Source organism: Petaurus breviceps, unplaced genomic scaffold, assembly GCF_028583685.1.
Source record: "Petaurus breviceps papuanus isolate PSGF00001 unplaced genomic scaffold, PetGlider_PUasm1.0 76, whole genome shotgun sequence".
NCBI lineage: Eukaryota > Metazoa > Chordata > Mammalia > Diprotodontia > Petauridae > Petaurus > Petaurus breviceps.
Window position 1 is genome coordinate 43,589,168 of NW_027186473.1, and position 22,876 is coordinate 43,612,043.

A 22,876-nucleotide genomic window follows, 5' to 3' on the forward strand; every position below is an offset into this window, starting at 1 on the left:
AAAGGATGTTCAGCAGATAACTGGAAATACGGAGCAACTCTAAGAACAAGGCTGATTTTCTAGATTTATTTGGTTATCCTCTCCACAGAGGGGAAGGCAGTAACTATGGAAAGTAGATGAGTTTGCCAAAGAAGAGAGGGGAAAAACAGAAGCAAACCAATGACAGATTGGGGGTGGGGTGGGGAGGGGATGAACAGGGAGATAAATTTAGTGCAGTGGAATGTGTTTGGCTCAGAGGCAGAAAAACCTGGATTGTAATTTTGCCTCAGATACTTACTAGTTGTGTGACCTGGGGCAAGTCATTTCATCTTTCTAAGACTTAGTTTCTTCATCTGTAAAATGGGGATAATACTAGCAGTAGAGCTTCCTGGCTATTGCAAAAATCAAATGTGATAATATAGTATGTCCTAAAAATCTGTATATGGAATGCACTTTGCAAACTTCGAAGTGCAACACAAACATCAGCTGTAAAAGAATTACCTACCTGTTTATTATATTTGGAATGGTAACATAATAAAACCCCACATGCAAAGTTATTTTTTTCTCCCAGGCAAGAACTCAGTCACATAACATAGAAGCCAGAGGTGAAGGTATCTGAATGTCTTTTATTATTTTTTTCACATTTATCCTATTTGTGGTTAAACACAACTTCTTCTGACAGCTTTAAAACCATTCTTGTAAATAAGAGAAAAGAGCAGCATTGGCCAAAATAAAAAGGACAAGATGTAGAGGACTAAAAAACAAACAAAAAAAAGCCATCTCTCAAAAAAGTGTATTTTGAACAAGCAAACAGAACACGGGCCCCTGGGAATGTTTCCAAACTCAACAGGACAAAAAAGAGGGGAAACAAAGCTTGATGATGGGGTCAAAAATTAAACAGTAACAGCAGCAAGGATGCAAAGTGCAGGTGTGCCTAGGCTTCATCCCCCACAAATCATTTGGGAAATTGATGTAGTCGACTAGTCTTTAGATAAAGTGACGCGTTCTATTTAGAAACAAACATTCAGTTACAGATCTTGCAAGTTTTCTATTTTGTTTCAGGTTATGTTATATCTACTTTCCAGTGACTTTACCTGGAACAAAGGATGTATACGATACATGATTGGTTATGAGTCCTTACATCTACAGAAGAGACCTTACCTAAATGGTAATGATTATGTCTTTGTTTCCTTTTAGCGATGAACAATAGAAGCTGCAATCTCTGCTCTCAGAACTCCCAATACCCTTCTTTCTTTTGGCTAGAACATAAAACAAGCAAACCCCCAAATCAAACCCTGTCTCATCTTTGTCACTTTCAGTGAGTTGCTTTGTTTCCCCCCCACAAAAAAATGACCAAATAACCAGATTGATCATTTTCCCACTGAACTGACTGGTGGTTTGCTTGAACTGGTTATTCTAGGATTTGTTTCATCCTTCCCTTCCCATCCCATTGCTTTACTCCTTTGGGAAAGGGAAGCCAGCAGAGCTTGGGAGTAGCATGTTTACAAGAGGTGCTCTAGGAAACAAACCTGATGTTGGAAACTCTATTTAAAAGGCATCCCACAGGGATGTGATATGAGACTGAGGGATAATCCAGCTGACGGTGACTTTCCATTTATGATCACTCTGTTCATTGACATTTCCTTTTTTCTTCACAGGTAAGATTTTAATTAAAAAAAATACACAAATATCTGCCACTTGGTTTAGAGTTTAAAACTGAGAACTAATTTTACTGTGTTTACAGCTCAACAGTAGTAAGGTTAATAAGAATAACACATACATTTTACTAACAATTTCATCTTTTTGGAATTTCACAGAAGAAAACTGCATTTTGGTGGTTTTTCCCCCTACCCCCACCAAAATGAAGCGAGTCCTGTACCTAACTGGAGATACTTAAATATTTCTTCAACCATTTTCATTCTACTATATTATGAAAATACCAGGCTTCAAGCAAGGTACTAATAAATACTTAATTAAAAACAAATAAACAAAATCCCTGAACTCCAACACAAAACTTAAAAAACCCTTCCCTCCCCACCCTATCCCACCTCCCCAATAAAGGCCTCAACATCACCCTGACATGGCAGAGATTTCATAGTCACTGGCTGATGTGATGGGCTTCCCCATCAGCCGGATGTTCTTGGCGTTGGTGATTCTGGCCATCATGCACACTGGCTTGTCAAAGTATTTCACCAGGGCAGGCTCAGTTAAGAGGGAAGCCAAAAACTGCTCAAAGGTGATGGCCCAGTCCCTGTCTAGGCTGTTGCTCCGAGGAAGGGCTGTGGTGCCTCGGCCACTGCGTACAAGGACGGTGTCGTCCCCAATATCCTCACAGTGCAGTTTGTCCTCATCGTGGGAGCCTGCGCTCAGCACCGAGTAAGATGACATGGAGCTGTCGTCTTTTGTGTCGTCATCAGAGATGAGCATGGAGGACCCAGCCCCGTTGTCTCGGGGGGAAGAATCTTCCAGCTTAATGTCCTCCATTTGCCCACCCAAGGGGCCCTCTGAAGGCTCCTCACTGTCCATCGCCAAGTTGGTGGGGAGTAGCTCCCCCGGCTCCACACAATAGGCCTGGCTGGGTCCTTTCTTTGGGAACAGCATGCTCTGGATGCCCTGGGCACAGGGGTGAGCACTGCCTCCGCCCTCGTTCTCTTTGGCTGGCTGGGTGATAAAGAGTTTGCCCACTTCTCCAATCTCCAGTAGCAGGCTTGTCACGGCGGCTGTGGCGTGGTAGAGCTCCTGCTCATTTGGGTCCTCGCTAAACATGTTGTACATTGTCTTACACAGTTCAATAAACTGTCCCTGGGGACAAAACAGGAGACATTTTATCATGGGAAGGTACATACCGCGGTCTGACCTGGCAAGAGAAAGTCATTAAAAATAATCTTCCGTAGAAGATGTGCCTGGGAGGGCACTCATAATCACAAAAGCTTTCTTTTTAACTTCTTGTTATATGACATAGCCATAGGAGAAACAGTCTTCAAGCTGTTTTGTGATTCACTGGGAGCAGTCTGTTGAAACCTATGGGTGCTGTCAGAATAATATTTTTAAAGCAAAATTTTATAATGGAAGGAAAAGTTAAAGATGCATTTTCCTCTATCATGGACCCCCTAAAATCTATCAATAGCCCCCTTGGGAGACCATAAGCCCCATGTTAAGAACCCTTATCCTATGATGTAGAGCTGAAAAAAACTTCTGAAAGGAAGTCATCTCATTTAACCCACTTTTTTTTTTCCTTTTGAGGAAACTGAAGCCTAGAGGGGTATCCCTCAGGCAGGTAGTAAAAGAGCCAAGATTTGAAGCCAGGGCCCCTATGACTTCAAATTCAGCATCATTTTCACTGGACTATGCTGTTTTTCAAACCCCTTACTCCCCTGGTCATTCATCTATCTACTGAAAGCTACATCAGAAATGGTTAGGATTTCCTACTCATACAGTACAGGCATCTGTGCTACAGAAGGCCTTTTATTTATAACTCTGGCTTTTTGGGGACACAATGGGGACTCATGGTGGTCATACTCAGCAGGTGAAATTCACTCTATTTCAACCAATAGTGATTGTCAGTTTAGACGGACTTAGATAATATGGAACACAAGTCACACGTGATGCTGTTTCATTAGCTTGCTTGACTGGGTACCTAATTTTTTGTTTGTCTTTGTTCCAGTTCTAAGATAGGGAGATCTCTCTCAAACATTTTTAAATTCATGTTTGATCAGAGGAGGTCAGGTACATATCTGATGCATAGAAAACCAGCAACATGTTGATGCTGAGGGAAGCCAATCTTCACGGGGAAGGCTGAGCCTAATACAAATGAACAAGTCATAATATTCACTTCAGAAGAAACAATTTGTGTTTATGCCCAAAGGTTGACTTTGAGAGCCCCATGGGAAAAGCCTAGGTGGAGCTGTGACTAGAGCATTGAACCTGGAGTCAGGAAGACCTGAGTTCATATCCAGCCTCAGATACTCATTAGCTATTGTGACCATGGCATGAGTGAATCACCTAATCCCTGTCTGCCTCAGTTTCCTCATTTGTAAACTGGGAATAATTATAGCACCTACTTCCTAGGATGAGGATCAAAAGCAATATTATTGTAAAGAGTTTTGCAAACCTTAAAGCTTTTAGCCTTAATGCTAGCCATTATTGTCATTAAGCACGAGATTCAATTTATGAAGGTCCCTAAGTAAAGTTAAAAATAATCTATTGAGAATATTGGTAATAGGGAGGCTTTGTACAAAAACCTGGATCATTGCTTCCATTTTGTAGGTTGATAGAGGTCAGATGTTGCTTTCCAGATAATGGGAAATCTTTTCTCTATGTTGACCCCAACAACCACCCTTTTGGCATGATTTTCACTGTAAAGGAAAGAGAGCAGCTGCCACCTGTCCACTGAAAATGAGGGAGAACTCTGACTAAAATGCATAGTAGTGTGATAAACCATGATTCCAGAGGATGGAGGATGGTTCAGGCTACCCACATCCTGACAGAGCTGATAGATTCAATGAACAGAATAAGAAATACATTTTTGGACATGGAAAATGCGGGATTTTTGCTTTGCTTTACTATGCATACTTGCTGTTTGGCTCCCCTCCACACTTTTTTGGGGGGGTTGTTCATGGAGGGGGAGGGAGAAAAAAAATTAATGCTTGTTAATTGTGTGGAATGTGGACAACTAGCATCCCCAAAGTGCCTTTGGCCATGCAAAGAATGCTGCTATGAATACTTTAATATACAATGGACCTTTGTTTCTGTCTTTGACGTCCTTTACTCATTGACTATGACTGCTGGGTTAAAGGGTATGGACTGTTTAGTCATTTTTCTTTATCCACTTTTGGTTGGATCATTTTTTGGTGGCATCAGTGTGCTTTCCTGGGTTTTTGTGACATGGTTGTTACATGGTTTCTCCTCCTACATCACCCAAAACACAGGCATCTATCTTGCAATCTTGTTTCCCTCACAATTTCTTCCATTCTTGTTGACCTTAATAGTAATGGATCTGTGATTTCACTGATGTGGGTGGGGTCTCCATGGATGCTATTCACAACTGGATCTATATTCCAGCTCATACCATGCTACCAGGTATATCCCAACCAACTCTAGTCCAGGTGTTGCCACTGAGAATTTATGATATCTAACCACACTGGGTCCTCATAACCACAAGGCAATCCTTCTTCTTCCCTGACTCTCAATTGCATTTCTCATTTATCATCTGTTTGGAACAGAGGATGTTCCGAAATTTTTAATCTTCTAGAGGTTTCCATATCAAACTCCTTGCTCTCAACAGAGGACACAGCCTCATACTTAGAGGCTCTTCACCTCAAATTACCTCTTGTTCACTATTACATATCTCACAACCCCTTGGCAACATCTGTCCTCCTTTGCTCCAGGTTCTGGTGAAGAGACCATTCTCTGCCATGTCTACTCTCTTTACATGTTCCCTCCTATCACCTCTAGCAGCATGACATTTTAATCATTCCCTCTTTAAATTATTTCCCCAACCTTAAAAAGACCCTTTACTTTAATCTATGCCCCCTCAAGTTATGATCCTATATCTCTTCTCCATTTATTGGTCAAATTCATAGGAAAAGCCATCTACATTCACTGCTTTCACTTTCTCACTGAATTCCTCACATTTAATTACCTTTTCCTATAGTAACATCACTCTATTACATTCAAGTACTAGAGTTTAATCAGTTATTCCCCAACTGGTAGACAGCCATTTTGTTTCTAGATGTTTCCCACTCAAAGAATGCTGCTGTGAATATTTTGATCTACTATGGACTTTTGTTTCTATCTTTGACCACATATACCATGTCAAAGGCCATGAAAAGTTTAATCACTTTTCTTGCATCATTGTTGGATCACTTTTTGGTTATAAAAACATTGTAACATGATCAACATCCATCAACATCAGTGTGTTTCCCTGAGTTTTTGCAACACTGCTTTTTCATTGTTTCTCCTATATTTTTGTCTCATTTCCTAATCCCTAGTATCTTCCAGAGCTCTGACCGGGAACTCTTTCTTCTCTTTCTCTGTTTTGTCCATTGGCAAACTCATTAGCTCACATGGGTGCAACTATCATCTCTATGCAGATAACACCCACATCTAAATATCCATATCACTGCCTATTGGACATCCCTACTGGATGTCTCAGAGGCATTTCAAATTAGGATTCATTATCTTTTCCCTTAAACTCACTTATCTTCCTAACTTCTTTGTTTTTCTGTGTAGGCTGTCATCCTCCTTCCAGACACCTTGCTTTAGCAACCTTGATGTCATCCCTGACTATTCCTTCTCTCACCCCTCACATCCAATCAGTTGCTATATCTTATCAATTCTACTTCCAAAATATCTCTTGCATCCATCTTATTCCCTCTTCTTCTATGGTCAGCACCCTAATTCATCATCTCTCTCTTGGACTATTGCAGTAGCTTCCTAACTAGTCTTGCTGTATCCAATCTTTCCCTTTTCCATGCAGCTGCCAAAGTGATATTCCCAATTTAGAGTTCTGATCATATCACTACTTCCAACTGTCTCTTAAGATCGAGATAAGGGGAAACTTACAATTCCCCATCTCCTATCTTCATGTCTTTGCATAGGTTCTTCCTGATGGCTGGAATACATTTCACCTCACCACTGCCTCTCAAAATCCTTAGCTTCCTTCAAAGTTCAGTTCAAGTGCTATCTGCTTCAGAAGATCTATTCAGATTACCCCAGTTACTAGTATTTTCTCTGCCCTTCCATTATCACCACAGAAATTACTGTTTATAAAGACAGGGATAGGTAGTGGACCTGAGAATTCCTTTGTTTAGGCAATTTCCAGGTGAGGAAATTCCCTCTACCAATGCAGGTGGACATACACTCTGCAAGTAGAATTGCCTATGGCATTGAGAGGTCAAATATCTTGTGTTAGAGGCAGGATTTAGAATAAGGTATTCCTAACTCCAAAACACATTACTCTGATTCTTCCTTTGTATATATTCTGTATTTATATTTCTCTGTAAAGTTGGTTCCCCTCCTCCTAAATATAATATAAGTTCCTAGGATCAGGGACTATATAATTTTTTTGTTTTTATATCCCTGGTAAGTAGTAGGCACTTAGTGTTTGTTCAATAGTGATGATAATAAATAATAAGAGCTAGCCTAGTGCCTACTTTGTGCCAGGTACTGTGTGAAGTGCTTTACTGATATTGTCTCATTTAATTCTCCCAAGAACCCAGGGAGGTAAGGGTGCTATTATTATCCCCATTTTACAGATGAAGAAACTGAGGCAAACAGAGGTTAAGCAGGGTTATCTACCCAAAAAGCTCAGAGGTTTGTTTGAATGCTCTAGACCAGTGGTATCAAACTCAAATAGAAATTGGTTTCTGCACCACATATTGATGGCACACATTTGATATCTCTGCTTGGAACCATTGTAGAGATGGATATTGGTTGATCATGTTGGTTATCCAACAAGTATCCCTTGATGTTGTCTTATGTCTAACTTATCTTCTTTTTCACTAATAGATTTCTTAGATCATATCCTTTATACTGTTTTTCCTTTGCTTTTGTTTGCCTGTTTTTTACATGCCAAATATCTCATATCCTCCATTTTTTTTTTTTAAGCAATTGGGGTTAAGTAACTTGCTCAAGGTTACACGGCCAGTTTTTTTTTGTGTGTGGGTGTTAAGTATATGAAGCTGGAACCGATCCCAGGTCCTCCTGACTCCAGGGCTGTCACTCTTACTCACTGCACCACCTAGCCACCCCCTCCATTGTTCTTTAAAAATCACTGCCTTGTGAATAGAGCACCAGCCTTGGAGTCAGGAGGACCTGAGTTCAAATCCAGTCTCAGACATTTGACAAATTACTAGCTATGTGACTTTTGGAAAGTCACTTAACCCCAATTGTCTTGCCTTCCCCCCTCCAAAAAACATGAATGAAAATCACTGCCTCTTAAATGTACTATTTGTCTAGGATTGCTTCTCAGCATGGATTGTGATAAAGGACATACCACCATCTTGGGTGCCAACACAGGCTCCTGACTTGGCCATGGGAAGGGGACCATGGTTATCTTAAAGGTTGTATTGAAAGGATCAAATGAAATAATATTTGTAAAACACTTATGGGGCTTGTCACATAATAGGTGCTTAATAAATGCTTCTCTCTCCTGTTAGGAGTCTATAAACTATAACTGCAAGTCAAATATGAACCACCACCTGTTCTTGTATGGCTTATAAGCTAAGAATGGTTTTTACATTTTTAAATAAACAAGTGGTGGGCCAGATTTGGTCCTTGGGCTATAGTTACCCTGTTATGGATTTACATTATGGTCTAAGACAAAAAAACACCCAGGGTGGAAATGAATGATAGTGAAATGTCAGGTAGTTACCTGGTTCAGTTTGGGCAGATCCTTTGAATTCTTTGACTTGGCTTTATTCTCTTGGGTCCACAGTCTCAGGTAGTTACGATTGTCTTGGGAATTCACCTTCTTCCCTAAAATGAAAAGGTCAAGATAGAAGAATTATTGGTGGGTTATCAACAAGAAAAAAAAAAAAAAGTAAAATTCTAAAATTAATTAAAATTTAAATTAAATTTAATAATGAAATACAAATATGGAGAAACATGTACCTTTGTCTGATTTGAGACTCACTGTAACAAAGCCATCGTCAGCATTTGACTTGGTCCTGCTGTCTAGGCCGACCACTAGAAAGTATTCAGAAGGACAATATGAGATTTTAGTAAATGGTAAGATATGTCATTTAAAAAACAAAGCAAGACATAATGCCTGGCATTTATAGTAGGGCACCAGCAGAATTTGTCTTCAAGTTCTCAAGTGAAGTATGTCTAAACCAGTGCAGAACTAGAATGAAAAAGATGCTGTCCAACATTGCAAAGCCTGGGCTATACTCACACACAGCTTAGACCCCTCCTTGTAACAAGGAAAAACTGGTAAGTAAAAACACCAATTGAATGACAGCATGTAACTGTATATATATCATTCTGCCCTGCTGTATTCCATCACTCTACCGAAAGGAAAAGTAGGTTCTATTTTCCATTTTCCTTGACTGAGATTGGTTATTACAATGTCTCAGAGTTTAGATTTCTTTTATTGTTCTTTTGTGGATTGTTTTTCTGCTTTTACTTATATTTTGCTCTTTTCAGCACTTTTTCAAAGGTCCCTTTTACAGTTGTGAAAACAACTAGCGTATCTTCACTCTGTATCTATGATATTGGTTTTCTTCCAGAGCCTATGGATTCTAGGAGTCACTTGTTCAAAGAAATCAGGTGTCAGAGTTTGCTACATTCAAAAGAAGGACAAAAGGAAGGATAAGAAACTGTAATATTATTTTCGTAGTAGTATTACATGGAGTCATGTTTTTGAGTTGGAGAAGACTTTAGAGAACATCTATTCCAATCCCATTATTTTGTAGATGAAGAAACCAAAGCCCAAAGACAGAAAGGGAATTTAGGGACTTGGGTCACAAAGGGAAAATTCCATGGCATAGCCAAGAAGGAAACTCAGGTTTATCAACTTCAGATCCAATGCTGTTAATGAGGAACTCTCTATTCTTCACTATGTTTATATATATATATATATATTACTGGGATTCCTTTAGGTTTAGAATATGTTATTTCAAAAGTGGGACTTTCTAGGATTCACCTATAGCTTTGTAGAGTTTCATAAGAAAATAGGCATTGTAAGAAAAAGATATGAGAAATAAAAGTCCTTGCCAGCTACAGGGGTGTAACAGTCCCCTTTCCCTAGGGTTATACCCAACCTCCTCAAAAAAAATATTCAGGTACCTGAGTTTGCTTATACATTAAATTCCATCATGACATTTTAAGTTAGGATGCTATATTTGGAGTCAGAGGATCTACATTGAAATCTCAGCCCTAGAATTTACTTTTTGTGCCTCAGTTTACTTACTATAAAACACTGGGGTAGGACAAAATGATCATTAATGTCCTCTTCAGCTTTAAATCTATAACAATCCTATGATACTAACATATGACCATGGGTAAGTTATTTCACTCTCACAAAGGATGTGTAAAATGGGCATACTATTACAGATGAGGAAACTGAGGTCACATAGCTAGTAAACTCAGGTCTTCCTAACTCTAGGCCAGCCTCTAATGCATTTAGTTGCTTTGATAGATCTAGAAACTCTTTGTCTTCCCTGTGATTCTGTATTCCTGAAAGAGGGTCAGAAAATATCCCCACTAAGAAAAAAAAAAACACACCTACCATGTGTGCACTCAGGAGTGATGTCTTCAAAAAAGTACTGAGTGGCTTCGAAAGCAGAATCTGGCTCTTCTTGATCAGGGGATGGTTCTAGGGAGGGAAGAGAATGTGGTTATTAAAAATATGAATGGGTTTTTAAGATGGATCTCATCTCAATAGACCTGTGAAGAACTCAGTTGGGAAAACCAGTAGAAGTGACTTAGATGGAGACATCTGGACACCCTGGTACTTATGACATGAAACCACTCAACTTTGTATGATCTCCCATTGGGGTTTAGTGCCTAAGATCAACACATGAAGACCAAATGAAAAGGAAAAATAACCCAATATGTTGAGATTTAATGTAGCAAGCACAAAACTGAGGGCCAAAGTTCTCTTTTGATTACTGCTATGTCAAGGAGTTGTGATGATAATTTACAATATTGTGTCCAATGGCTTTCCCCTCCAAAATTGCCCTTCTGGGCTAATGCAGTGTTGTTATTATGTTTCAGAAAGGCCCTAATGGGGCTGACAATTGCTACCATTAACCCCCTAGTCATGCCCGAATCTGCTTGGACTTGGTCCAGAGGCTGAGATTATATTGACAAAAAGTGATCCTGTGGATAGCTTAAAAAAAAGAAAGGACACTGAATCCTGGCACTTTAGTTTGACTGTGTGTCTCCCTCATTGCTGAGTGAATGCTGAAACTGGACTTTTGACTTTGGGGAATATGAAATGGGCAGCTGTTGGCATTATTGCCAGCAGGAAATCATAGGGCTGTTGTACTGAAACTCCCCGGGATAGATGGATGGATGTGTTTTGCTAATTACATTTCCTAAAAAAAGTATGTAATCTCAGACAAGCAGTCAAAAAGGCAAACTGGTTTGTTGCTACAGCTGTGTAAATATTCAATGAAGAATAAAAACCACATTTGCAGCACTTGAGACTCTGTAGGAGGGAGAGAGCCTTGCTATGGGAGCCAAGGCAGTCTGTGCTGTCCTTCTCTCACACCAAGCCTCTCTCTTTAAGATTTGTCTTCTATCCTCATTAAACAACTTAACAGGCTCAAGTCTCAGGATGTCATGATTTATCACAAAAGAAATACCTATGTGCCATGGGGAACATTAGCAATATATGCATTTATAAGAAGTAACTATTAAAAAAGTGTCCCTCCTTGTATCCCTACACCCATACCTCAGGACACCCAGTGATGGTTATACTAAGAAAGTCACTTTGCAAGATACAACTTCCCCACTGCTGCCAGAAAGTTTATCATTATCAATTATTTTATGCTAATTTCTGCCTTCTACTTGTTCATCCTCCATGAAAGTATGAATTTTCCCTTGAAAGATTTAGAAATCAACTTCCTGACACTATAGTACAAATGAGGATTTTTTAAATTTAAGAAAAAAAAACCCCACCCCAAAACATTAACTAGACACCTGTGGGAGAAAGAGCCACTGAAACTGGTCAAAAGAAAAACACAGACTTTGCCTCCTTCACGACTGACAGGATCTGATCTAACACAGGATATTCTCATCACTTGTTTATGTCATGATTAAATATCCTGATTAAACAATGTCAAGAAAAAACTACAAGGTTCATTATATTCTCTGTTCTTTTCTTTGGCACTGAGTTAATTAAAGAATAATACACATTGAAATGATAACTCACATTTGAAATACACATTGCCAGGTGTAAATTCAAAGGTACATACAGATATAGCAGAACATGTGGCTGAATTTACATTCCTCTACATTTGTTAATCTAATCAAGTTTGTATTTTGTGTGGCATATATTTTCATATTAAGAAGGTTAAACAAGCAAACAAAAATAATGGTCACAATGATAATGGTGGCAAAGAAGGGTGGAGGAGGAAAGAGCTATGACAACTGTCCTGGCTCCATCCTCATTCATTTAATAGACATTTTTTTTCATTCGACACCTGTTCATTCATTTGTTCACCCTGGCTCTAAGAAACAGATAAAATCAGAAATCTGGGGCTAGAGGATGAGGCTCAAATTGGTTCTTAAAAGAGGAAAAAAAGACCTCACTTCCCTGAAGTTCCCCCCTAGGTGGGGGTGGGGTCTTTATTTGCCTAAGAATTTTTTTTTTTGAGCTCTAAGAAGAGAATGAAGATGGGAGGTTCCTCAAGACCAGAGAGACAGAGCACAGCACAAGGTCTTCTTAGCGGATTTTCTCCTCTCATCTGGGTCTGATCTAAAGTTTCCTTTTAGACTCATGTCTTTCTGGAGTCCCTGCACAATCCCTACCTTTGTAGGACTCTTCCCCCGAGCTCTGGGACAGATCTGGGCAGTTCACCTACCTGGCAAAACATGCATTTTGTAGAGTAGCTTAAGTTTCTCTGTGAGGTCCCCATGACAGGCCGCACCTAAAATGAGCAAGTGTTACCATGAGGCATGGAAGTCATTGAGCCCTCCTTTGCTATTGCTCAGTTGTTTGGTCATTTTCAACTCTTTGTGATCCCATTTTGGGGTTTTCTTGGTAAAGATCCTGGAGTGGTTTGCCATTTCCTTCTCCAGCTCATTTTACAGAAGAGGAAATTGAGGCAAACAGGGTGAAGTGACTTGCCCAGGGTCACATAGCTAGTAAATGTCTGAGGCTGGATTTGAACACAAAACACTGACTCTAGGCCTGACACTCTTATCCTGTGCCATCAAGCTGCCCTACAACCCTCCTGTCCAGTAAATCACCATCATTGCTACCACCACCACCATCATCAAAATAACCAGCATTTATATAGTGCCTACTATGTAACAGGCAAGGTACTAAGCAATTTACAAATATCTCATTTAATCCTTACAACAACACCAGGAGATGGCTACTATTACTATCATTCCCATTTAATAGATGAGGAAACTAAGGCAAACAGAGATGACTTGCCTGGGGGCACACAGATAATAAGTATCTAAGGCAGGATTTGAATTTAGGTCTTCCCAGTTCCTAAGGCCTAACTGTCTCTCCTTCATGGTGAGGGACTATTTTGCACTACTCAAGGTACCTTTCATGGACATGGCTGACAAATTATAATTCTGATTAGGGAATGTTTAAACACAACTTTTTTTTTTTTTTAAGCAATCGGGGTTAAGTAACTTGCTCAAGGTTACACGGCCAGTTATTACTTCTGGGTGTGGTGCTGAGTATCTGAGCCCGGATTTGATCCAGGTCATCCTGACACTGGAGCCGGTGCTCTTATTTGCTGAGCCACCTGGCTGCCCCTAAGCAATTGGGGTTAAGTAACTTGCTCAAGGTTACCTGGCCAGGTGTTTCTGGGTGGGTGCTAAGTGTCTGAGCCCGGGATTCAATCTCCAGGTCTTCTCAACACTGGAGCCGGTGCTCTTACTCGCTGTGCTACGTGGCCGCCCCTAAACACAACTTTCTATTGGGAAATGTATCTCAAATATATTTAATCATTTGTTAAAAACAAAAAACTTTCATTTGAATTTGATCAAAAATAATGTCCATGTAACAAAGAGGGGCTTGTTCCTCTCCCATTTCAGTGGCAAATCTAAATTATTCTTCTTCAAAATGCTATTCACTTAATAAGACAGGGCAGTCTGACTCTAGAATCTAGTTGATAGAGAATTTTAACATTTTAAAATCACATGTGAGGGCAGAATGTGATAAAAAAAGATTCATGGGATTTAGTTAACATGAACTACTGTCAAGCTAGGTCTCCATGTCCTGCCCTTGCAAAATTGATTTGAAAAAAGAAAAAAAAGAGCATAAATTATACCTTTTTGGCTTAAGCCCATTATTCTAACCTATTAGATCATATCGAACCTTAATTCTATTAGGTATTGGATTGACTGCCCTCAGTTTTCTTGAGTGATTCACAAATGAGAAACAGGTCTTTTTTGTCTTCGTTCAAGTTGTTGATAAAACAAAAACTATTCACTAGTACAGTTTCTAGGACAAAATCCTTTCATGTGACATTAGAAATTTCCTTCCAGGCTAACAGACAATGATTTGTCCACACTTTTTGGGTTATTTGTTCTACTGGCTATAAATTGACATCTTTACAAATCTATCTTTTCCCATCTTATCCACAAGCATTATCATCATGGGAGATTTGCTAAATGCCTTAATGAAATCAAAATACATTTTGTCTCTGACTTTCCTTTGTCTATGAATTCAGTAACTATTAAAAAAAGGAAAATGTATTTGCTTGATGCGACCTTCTTGGTAAACCCATGCTGGTTTCTCGTGACCACTGCTTTCTTTTTAAAGGGATCACAAATTAATAATCCATTTATATACTTATGCTAGAGATAAACTGACATAATCACCATGATTTCCACATTTTATCTGCCTATCAGGAGGGAATTTGCCCATCTCTAGTCTTCTCACGTGTTTCTTGTTTTAGAAGAGGTGTTCAAGATCTTATCTGTAGATAAGAATTCTGCCCATAGCTGTCTGTAAGCACCTTCTGTATCTTGGGATGTAATCTACCTATGCTCAGAGACCTGAACTCATTTAAAAGGACAATGTGCTCTTTTGTTACACTCTCGCTCATCTTTGTATCAATTGTTTAAAAAATGACTGTTCAGTCCTTTCTGTCTAAAGTGTTCTCTTGTGTAGAAAAGTGGGAAACAAAATAGGACGTGTGTAGTTCTGCATCTCGTCATCTGTGCCCAGCAAAGAAAGCAACCTGCCATCATTTTTCTCCTTAAAAACAGGTTATGATGGCTTTTGTTCTCTTTGGCATTTCTCATAAGCTTCTGACCATGATGGGTTTTAGCCTTTCCAACACTATTCTTTCTAATCTAGGCCACCTTTTTTATCTGTCCTGGTGTATACACTCCTTCTGTCTGTAATGTGTTATTTTGCACATAGATTTGTGGGTCACATAACAATAGAATACATTATTTACACACATAGATTAAAATGCTGCAATGGGCTTGGAGACCTTCTCTATTCTTTAAAGCTTCCCTTTCCAGGTAATAAAGGGTTTTGTATCCATGGAGCTGACTACTACTCAGGTTACCCAAAATCATGCCATAATTTGTCCATACTTAGTCCAGAGACAAATTCTCGGAAGTTGATCAGAGAGTCTCCATTTTCATCCAGTAACTGGAATAAGCGAGAAGCCAGCACGTCAGAGTGAGTCCCACAGGCCCAGGGGAAGAGCAAGGCAAACATCCCTTTGAACTGCTCAAAATCAATACGGTATTGTTCCAGGTAAGGCAGGCTGGGGTCATGGCGGTCCAGGGCATTGCTATTTCCACCCCAATAGCAGCTGGTGAGATGTTCTGCCTGGTGGGAGGTGAGGTGGCAGAGAACAGAATTATACATTGATCATAACTGCATTGCCATTTCCATCAGTATGGCAATCTTGTAAAACAAGTGATTTTACTGCAAATCAGAGAGGTGGGGAAGGGGGTGGAGGGGGCTCAGTATTTCCTCTCCATCTCCACTACTTTGTATTCTGGGTCTACCCTTTCACTCCAGGCCATCATGGCTGTGCATATTTAATCTGAGTGACCTAGAAGAATTAAGGTTGGAAAGAAAAGAAAAATGGGAGTGGGGGGAGTAAAATGTTATTTGAAAAATGTCAACTTGAAGATATGCCCCCAAAACAATAACTTCATAAACAATCCTATGGAGTATATAGTGTAATTATTATTATTTATGCCTGTTTTTAAGATGCCAAAACTGAGGTTGAGTGGTTAAATGACTTGTCCATAACACACACACACACACACACACACACACACACACACACGCACACACACGCACACATGCACAATTTGAATCAAGACCTCAGATCCATGTCCAGTGCTCTACAATTAAAAAAAAAATTACTGGATACTTTTAATCCTCAAATCTCATGTAACTGCATGCAGTCTTTGGGAGAATTTAGTGGCACTGAATATCCAAAAGAAATAGAGATCTAATCTTATAAAAAAAAACTTCCACTTGGGGCGGCTAGGTGGCGCAGTGAGTAAAGCGCTGGCCCCAGAGTCAGGAGGACCGGAGTTCGATTCCAGCCTCAGACACTTAACACCCACACAAAAATACTAGCCATGTAACCTTGGGCAAGTTACTTAACCCCAACTGCCCTCCAAAAAAAAAACCTTCCACTTTTCTCTCCTGTCACACTAAGTAGCTTATCTACAATTACAAATATTTATTATTCAGTTGTTTCAATTATATCTAACCCTTTGCAATTGCATTTGGGGTTTTCTTGGCAAAGATACCAGAGTGGGTTGTATTTCCTTCTCCAGATGATTTGACAGATGAAGAAACTGAGGCAAATAGGATTAGGTGAATTGTTCAGGGTCACACAGTGTCTGTGGCCAGATTGACTTTGGGGAAAATATTTAATGTTTTTAGGCCTTGCTTTACTCGTCTATTAAATAAGGAGTTTTAATTAGATGATCTCTACACACTCTTTTAGCTTGAAATCCTTTAAGTAAGCCCTTTTTTTTTTTTAAAGCATGTTCAAATAGTTCATCCTTGTCAAGGAATACTGGAGAAACTTAAGAGTCCGAGTTTTCAGTCTTTCATTTTATTCTTAATCAGGAAAGAAGTTTTAAAAAAAGGTGTTTTTGGTTGTAGTCTTAACATTTGATTAATTGCCCCTGCCAAATGAACACCTCTTATTTCCAAAGCAAATAGGAATAAAATTTATGTTTGAGTAAACTGAATTTGCACGTTAGGAGCAATATAGGAGAAGAGGTCTAGATTTGCAAGGAAGGCCATTTAATCCAACCTCTTAAGGAAATTGAGGGGAAATGACTTTCCTAAGGTCACAAAGCAGTAATATAAGAATTTGAACCCACATCCTACTTTTCATACTATATGACATTCAAATCTTGTTTTTTTTGTCATCAAACCCAATGTCCCTCTCAAAATACCATGCTGGACAGAATTCTGGCATGGCATATTCACTCCTTTCACCATCTCTAGAGAATACCTAAGAGGTTTCTTTTGTTTTAAACTCCTTTGATCTGCTGATGCCTGGCACAGCTTATCAATATCTGTTCTCCAGGGACAGAATGACTCTTTAACACCCAATGGAACCAATCAGTAAACTCAGCAAATTGAAGTGGCCATTGAATTATAAGGCGTTAAGAAAATTCCTATCCACCCTAAAAGACTTCTTAATGGAAATCATGTTCTAACTTGAATTTCAATCTAAAATGGTAGAAAGGAGAAAAAGGAGGAACCATACCCCACTGAATTGTTATTATTAATATTTCTTAATTCTTTTTGTTAATGAGAAAGATTAGTGAGGAATGAATTACCAAATCCACAGGACAGAAATTTAATCAAGCAGGCATTTCCTTCTCTAATGCAACATTCTTAATGTATTTACGAAACTGTATTTTATTTCCCATTAAGAGCTTTATTTAGGAAATATACATTGATAACTTCATTCCAAATTTAAATTTCATTTTGACTGCTCTAAGTTCCGTAGGTTAATGCTCCCTTCTTTTATTGGCCCTAAATTACAATTAAGAGCATTTTGTGCAATGAAAGAGAACAGAGAATACCAAATTCATCTAGTTAGAAGGGTGATGCCATTTTTGGGGGTCATAAATACTACACTTTTGCATTCTCAGTGATGCCTTAGTCTTGTGTGGTAAGCTTTATTGAGGCATCATTGCTACCTTGATAAACATGAATTACCATGATTGCTATTGTGATTCTTTTATATTTAGAAGGCACTGCTACAGCTAGCAAATTACCCTGACAAATTCAAATTCATTTGAATGTTTTTTTTCCTCGCATGCCCATGAATTTCACTTATAGCTTACTTTGAAAAGAGCATAAAGTTCTTCCAGCTCATCGATTGTAAATGATGTTTCGGTCACTATTGTCCGCACCTTCGAAAAATGGAAGAAGAAAGGTTAGAGGCAGAGAAGGTTTACCAGGAAGTGCTCTGAATGACACTAAGCTCTTGGCTGTTACAAAAGTCCACCTTTGGAACACTGATATTTTCCCAGTGAAGAAAATACTGATGCAAGTCAGGAAGAATTAGTACTGCAGGTGATACAAAGGACGTGTGAATGTTAAGGCTATTAAATAATATTACAATGATGACTTGTGCATGGGAAAGGCCATATGTGATTTTCTATCAAGAACATGAATGACTAAGAAAGGAGGAGGTGGGCTGGTCATGAAATGACAGGGATGGATAAAATATGGAGATCCAAAGTGATAGGTTGGCATCTGCAAACTATGAAAAGAGCCAGAGGAAGACCTCGGGTATATGGGGATACATGCTTTGCTCTGAGCTTACAAAAAGACATGGATGAGAATTTCACAGAATGAGAAGGGAATGGAGGCAGTGCCTGTACTGAATGAGACCATGGATCATGGGGTCATACAATGACAGCTCAAGGGGATCCTCAATATAATACAAACCCCTCATACGTAGTGCAGTGAATACAGTGCTGGACCTGGAATTAGGAAGACCCAAGTTCAAATCCAGCCTCAGACACTCACTAGCTATGTGACCTTGGGCAAGTAAATTAACCTGGTTTGCCTCAGTTTCCTCATCTGTAAAATGATCTGGAGAAAGAAATGGCGAACCATTCCAGTATCTTTGCCAAGGAAACCCCAAATGAGGTCACAAAGAGTCATATATGACTGAATACCTTTTTTTTCAGATGAAGGTCCAGAGAGGTTAATTGTCCTGTGATAGAGACAAAATTTGTACCCCAGTTCCTCTGACCTCTATCCAGCATTATTTTTACTATGCCATGCCCATCAAAGTATAGGATAGGAGAGAATTCGGGGTCCAGGGAAAGGAATTTAGATAGAGGGGAGGAGATATTGTTTTTGAAAGGACTTACCACATTACGCTTAGTGGTATCTTCAAGAGTCTGGATGACCTTTAGCCTCTGTTTAAATCTCATCTGTTCAATCAAGTCAGCTCGGATAGTTCCAAATTTCTGAAAGGAAAACCCAGCATTTCTAAAGATTTTGTCTAGAAGTTGTCTTTCTCCAGAAAAATGAATGAAGCAGTTCTTCCAGCAGCTTGAAGCTTAACTGAAGAGCTTTATTCCAGGAAGACCTATCCTGACCCTATCTATCTCGGGGCACACTTATTTATGAATATATCGTTCTCTTTTCCTCACCCCAGAGTGTAACCTTTGAAGGCAATGAGTATTTTTTGTTTTTTTTGGTTTACTGTATCCCCAGTGCCCAATGAATTGTTTGGCAAATAAAAAATGATAGCTAGAATTTACATAGCACTTTAAGATTTATAAAATTATTTTTAAAATATTAACTCATTTTATCCTTGCAACAACCCTGAGGGGGAGAGTCTATTATTAATTCTCATTTACAGTTGAGGACACTGAGGTAGACAGAGGGTAAGTACTCTATCCACTGTGCCACTGAGCTTGGAGATTGGTTGATTTCAGAAGCAACATGTGGCGATCATTCTAAGATTTGTTCTTCCTTTTCAAGTTGCTATTTAATTATTGGAAGTTATGTAGAACTTTTTTGACCCTGCTTTCATAGTGGTGGGGGGGAGGGGAAGGGAAGGGAGGTGTGGGAATGTCGACATAAATTAATTTCTAGTTTGTAATTATATGTAGAAAAAAAGCTAAAGGTATTATTTCCCATAGTTTAAGCTAAGTAGTGCAATGGATGGAGCCCCAGGCTCCATGAAACCACTGAACAACAAAAAGTTTCAATGAAGGGAAGGGCTGTGTGGTCTCACCCACTGCCCAGCACAATTCTTGTTAAACACGAGGTGATGTTTGTTGAATGCCCAGGCAGCCTTCAAATCTTAGGGAAACAAAAAGAAGGACCAAGACATGGAATCAAACACTCTGATGTGCCAATTATCCCAGGTCTGACAATGAGGAGGCCAGTATGAAGGCACCATTAGTGCCTGGTTTTAGGAAAAGAAGAAAGGCATGCTGAGGTGGGAAATTGCCTTCTGCAGAAGGTAGGATCAGGGAAACTACAGGAGGCTTCTCCCTTCCGTCCTCCTCTCCAGGTGAAGAGATTAAAAATTCTCCTCCCTCCTGGCAGCATCAAATCCTTCCTTAGGGGACAAAGCTCCAGCTTCCACACCAGTGAGAGTTCCAATTTGAGTATGGCTTCTTGCCAAGGAATAAACAGGGCTTCCTTGTAACCAATGGCAAAAAAGTCTGCACTAAATCTGACTTTCTTTTTGCAAGACTCTTGAAATTTTTCACCCACGCCCTTCTGTGCTATTGAAAATGAAATGCTTCTTAATAATATGTAAAAAATCTTTGCTTGTTTTGCCTTGTACAAGCCTTCTATTTTCTCAAAGCAAAAAATAGTCCATTTATTTCTAAAATATCCTAAAAAAAGCCCCAACTGACAAACCCCTATAACATGCTTCAAACCAGCAATTCACAGAGAAGAGCTGCTTTTGAATAGGGTATCATGTGGCTATATGGTGAAGAACAAGATTCTTTCAGAAGAGAAGCTGTCGACACAGAGGTATATTAAATCACAAATTTCTTAGAGAAGAGTAGCTGTCTTGATACAGAGGAAGTTAATTTCTAAGATTTATTAGTTATTGATGGAGGAGGTTATATAGAGTGTTATATAAGCAGCTTTTTTCTACCTAACTTTCTACCTGAACACATCTACTACACAGAATCAGATCAAGCAGATGCTACCCAAATGTCTGATCTATCTTATTTACAGCCACACATCCAGAAGCAACTCCTTTATGGTACATTCAGGAGCAGAGTGGACTTCTCTCTGTGTCAGCTGAAGAGAAGGAAAAAAGGGAGGGCTAGGGGAGATTTAACACTAGAAGGATCAGGAACATTGACAGACGAATAATTTTATTATAATTTACTATGAATTTCTAAATGATTTAAAGAAAACTGAATAATTTTATTATAATTTACTATGAATTTCTAAATGATTTAAAGAAAACTTTGAATAATTTTATTATAATTTACTATGATTTCTTTTATCTGTGGAAATGCTCATTAAATATAAACAATTCTAAGCAGATAATTTTAATTTGAAAGAAACACATTTTAATCCTACTATTACTATTTTTTTTGCCTCATGGATTTAAAAAAACCCATCATTTAATTTAGCTTTGTCCCTCTAGGTATTAAATTCTGGTTCTTCTAGGTTAATAGAACCATGCAATGAAAAAAGAGTTTATTTCAGATTCAATAGGCCTATATGTGGTAATGATAAAGGATGCATATTCAATAGTAGTGATAAGAATGCAGGAAAGAGGTGGCCATTTTTGGACTGGAGAAATGAAGAGCATACAATGTTTCTTCCACTTAGAAGTTCCCATAGGTACACTGGTTACTCTCAACTTGTGTCTTTCAATTTGAAGATAACTTTTTTTTTTTGCTTTTTGGAGGGGGAAGGTAGGGCAATTGAGGTTAAGTGACTTGCCCAAGGTCACATGGTTAGTTTTGTGTTAATGTCTGAGGCCGGATTTGAACTCAGGTTCTCCTGACTTCAGGGCCGGTGCTCTATTCACTGCACCACCTAGCCGCCCAAAGATAACTTCTAAAGGAAAAATCAAGAGGAATGACATAATTTTCCTTTTGGAGGAACTTGGATGTATTAACATACTAAAAATAGAGTGAACAAATTAGCTCAGTGTGTCCGGGAGCCAGCATTTCCCAGGATTCACAAACCAGATGCAAATGGCCAGAGATAACTCTTTCTCTCAGGACATCCAGAAATTCAGTTCTTAGTGAAAGGGAATAATGTAATGTTATAAAAATTTTTTTTAAAGTAAGAAATCTTTAGGAGAAGCCAAAATCAAAGTCATTCCTAAATTGGCCTATTCCTTAAATTGCTTGTTCTTACTGAGAAGCAGTATAAAGTATAATGAAAAATTAATTGGATTTAGTGTCTGAGCATGGGGCAGCTAGATGGTGCTGGGACTGGAGACAGGAAGATTCATTTTCCTGAGTTTAAATCTGGTCTCAGACACTTACTAGCTGTGTGACCCTGGGCAAGTCACTTAACCCTATTTGCCTCAGTTTCCTCATGTATTAGCTGAGCTGGAGAAAAAATGGAAAACCACTTTATTCCCTCTGCCAAGAAAACCCCAAATGGGGTCACAGAAAGTCAGTCAGGACTGAAGCAACCCAAGAACAACAATGAAAACAAAACGTCTGAACACCTGGATTTAAATCCCAATACTTTCACTGTAGGAGATTGGGTGAATCATTGAACTGCTCTGGGCTTTAGGGTTAGCTTTTATAAAATGAAGGGGTTGGGCTAAGGGTCCTTCTCCATCGAAATCAATGGTACTGTACTTTGTCTTTATCATCTCAACACTCATACAATGCTTTTCACCTTCACTTTTCCCCAGTTGGTGATCTAACAGGCAAATTTTCTTAACAGCAAGTAGCCCTTGGATGCTGCCTAATAAACATGCAAACTTTATTTCTTCCCATTAGCACCTACTAATTTAATAGTTTTCCATTGTGCAATTTTCATTTCTGAGACTACGTAGTGACTAACTCATAAAAGGTACCAGAGGAGAGAGAAGAAATTAGTTCTTCTGGCTGTTACTAAAAAAATCAAAATGTCCCACAGCTCAAATTTAATCAACCAGCCCATCTTCATAAAGGCACACACTTCATGAGACAGCCTCCAAGTTCTCTCTCTGAGTTCCTGTGGTACCTGGCCAAGACAGTGGCACTTGCACAGATAGCTGAGGGGGTGTGGACAGTTGAA

The 22,876-nt window shown here is 39.1% G+C and overlaps 1 protein-coding gene across 1 annotated transcript in view; it reads right to left on the reverse strand.

Moving 5' to 3' along the window:
- Positions 1 to 585: 585 nt before the first annotated feature.
- Positions 586 to 22,876, reverse strand: part of TBC1D9 (TBC1 domain family member 9) — a 153,689-nt gene continuing 131,398 nt past the window's right edge. Inside the window, exons 14-21 of the mRNA XM_069105417.1 lie at positions 19,012 to 19,110; positions 17,971 to 18,039; positions 15,223 to 15,463; positions 12,513 to 12,578; positions 10,211 to 10,297; positions 8,593 to 8,667; positions 8,354 to 8,457; positions 586 to 2,781 (exon numbers count right to left, since the gene is read on the reverse strand). Coding sequence (XP_068961518.1) covers positions 2,050 to 2,781; positions 8,354 to 8,457; positions 8,593 to 8,667; positions 10,211 to 10,297; positions 12,513 to 12,578; positions 15,223 to 15,463; positions 17,971 to 18,039; positions 19,012 to 19,110 — 1,473 coding nt within the window. The 3' untranslated portion in view covers positions 586 to 2,049. The remainder of the gene's footprint in view (positions 2,782 to 8,353; positions 8,458 to 8,592; positions 8,668 to 10,210; positions 10,298 to 12,512; positions 12,579 to 15,222; positions 15,464 to 17,970; positions 18,040 to 19,011; positions 19,111 to 22,876) is intronic.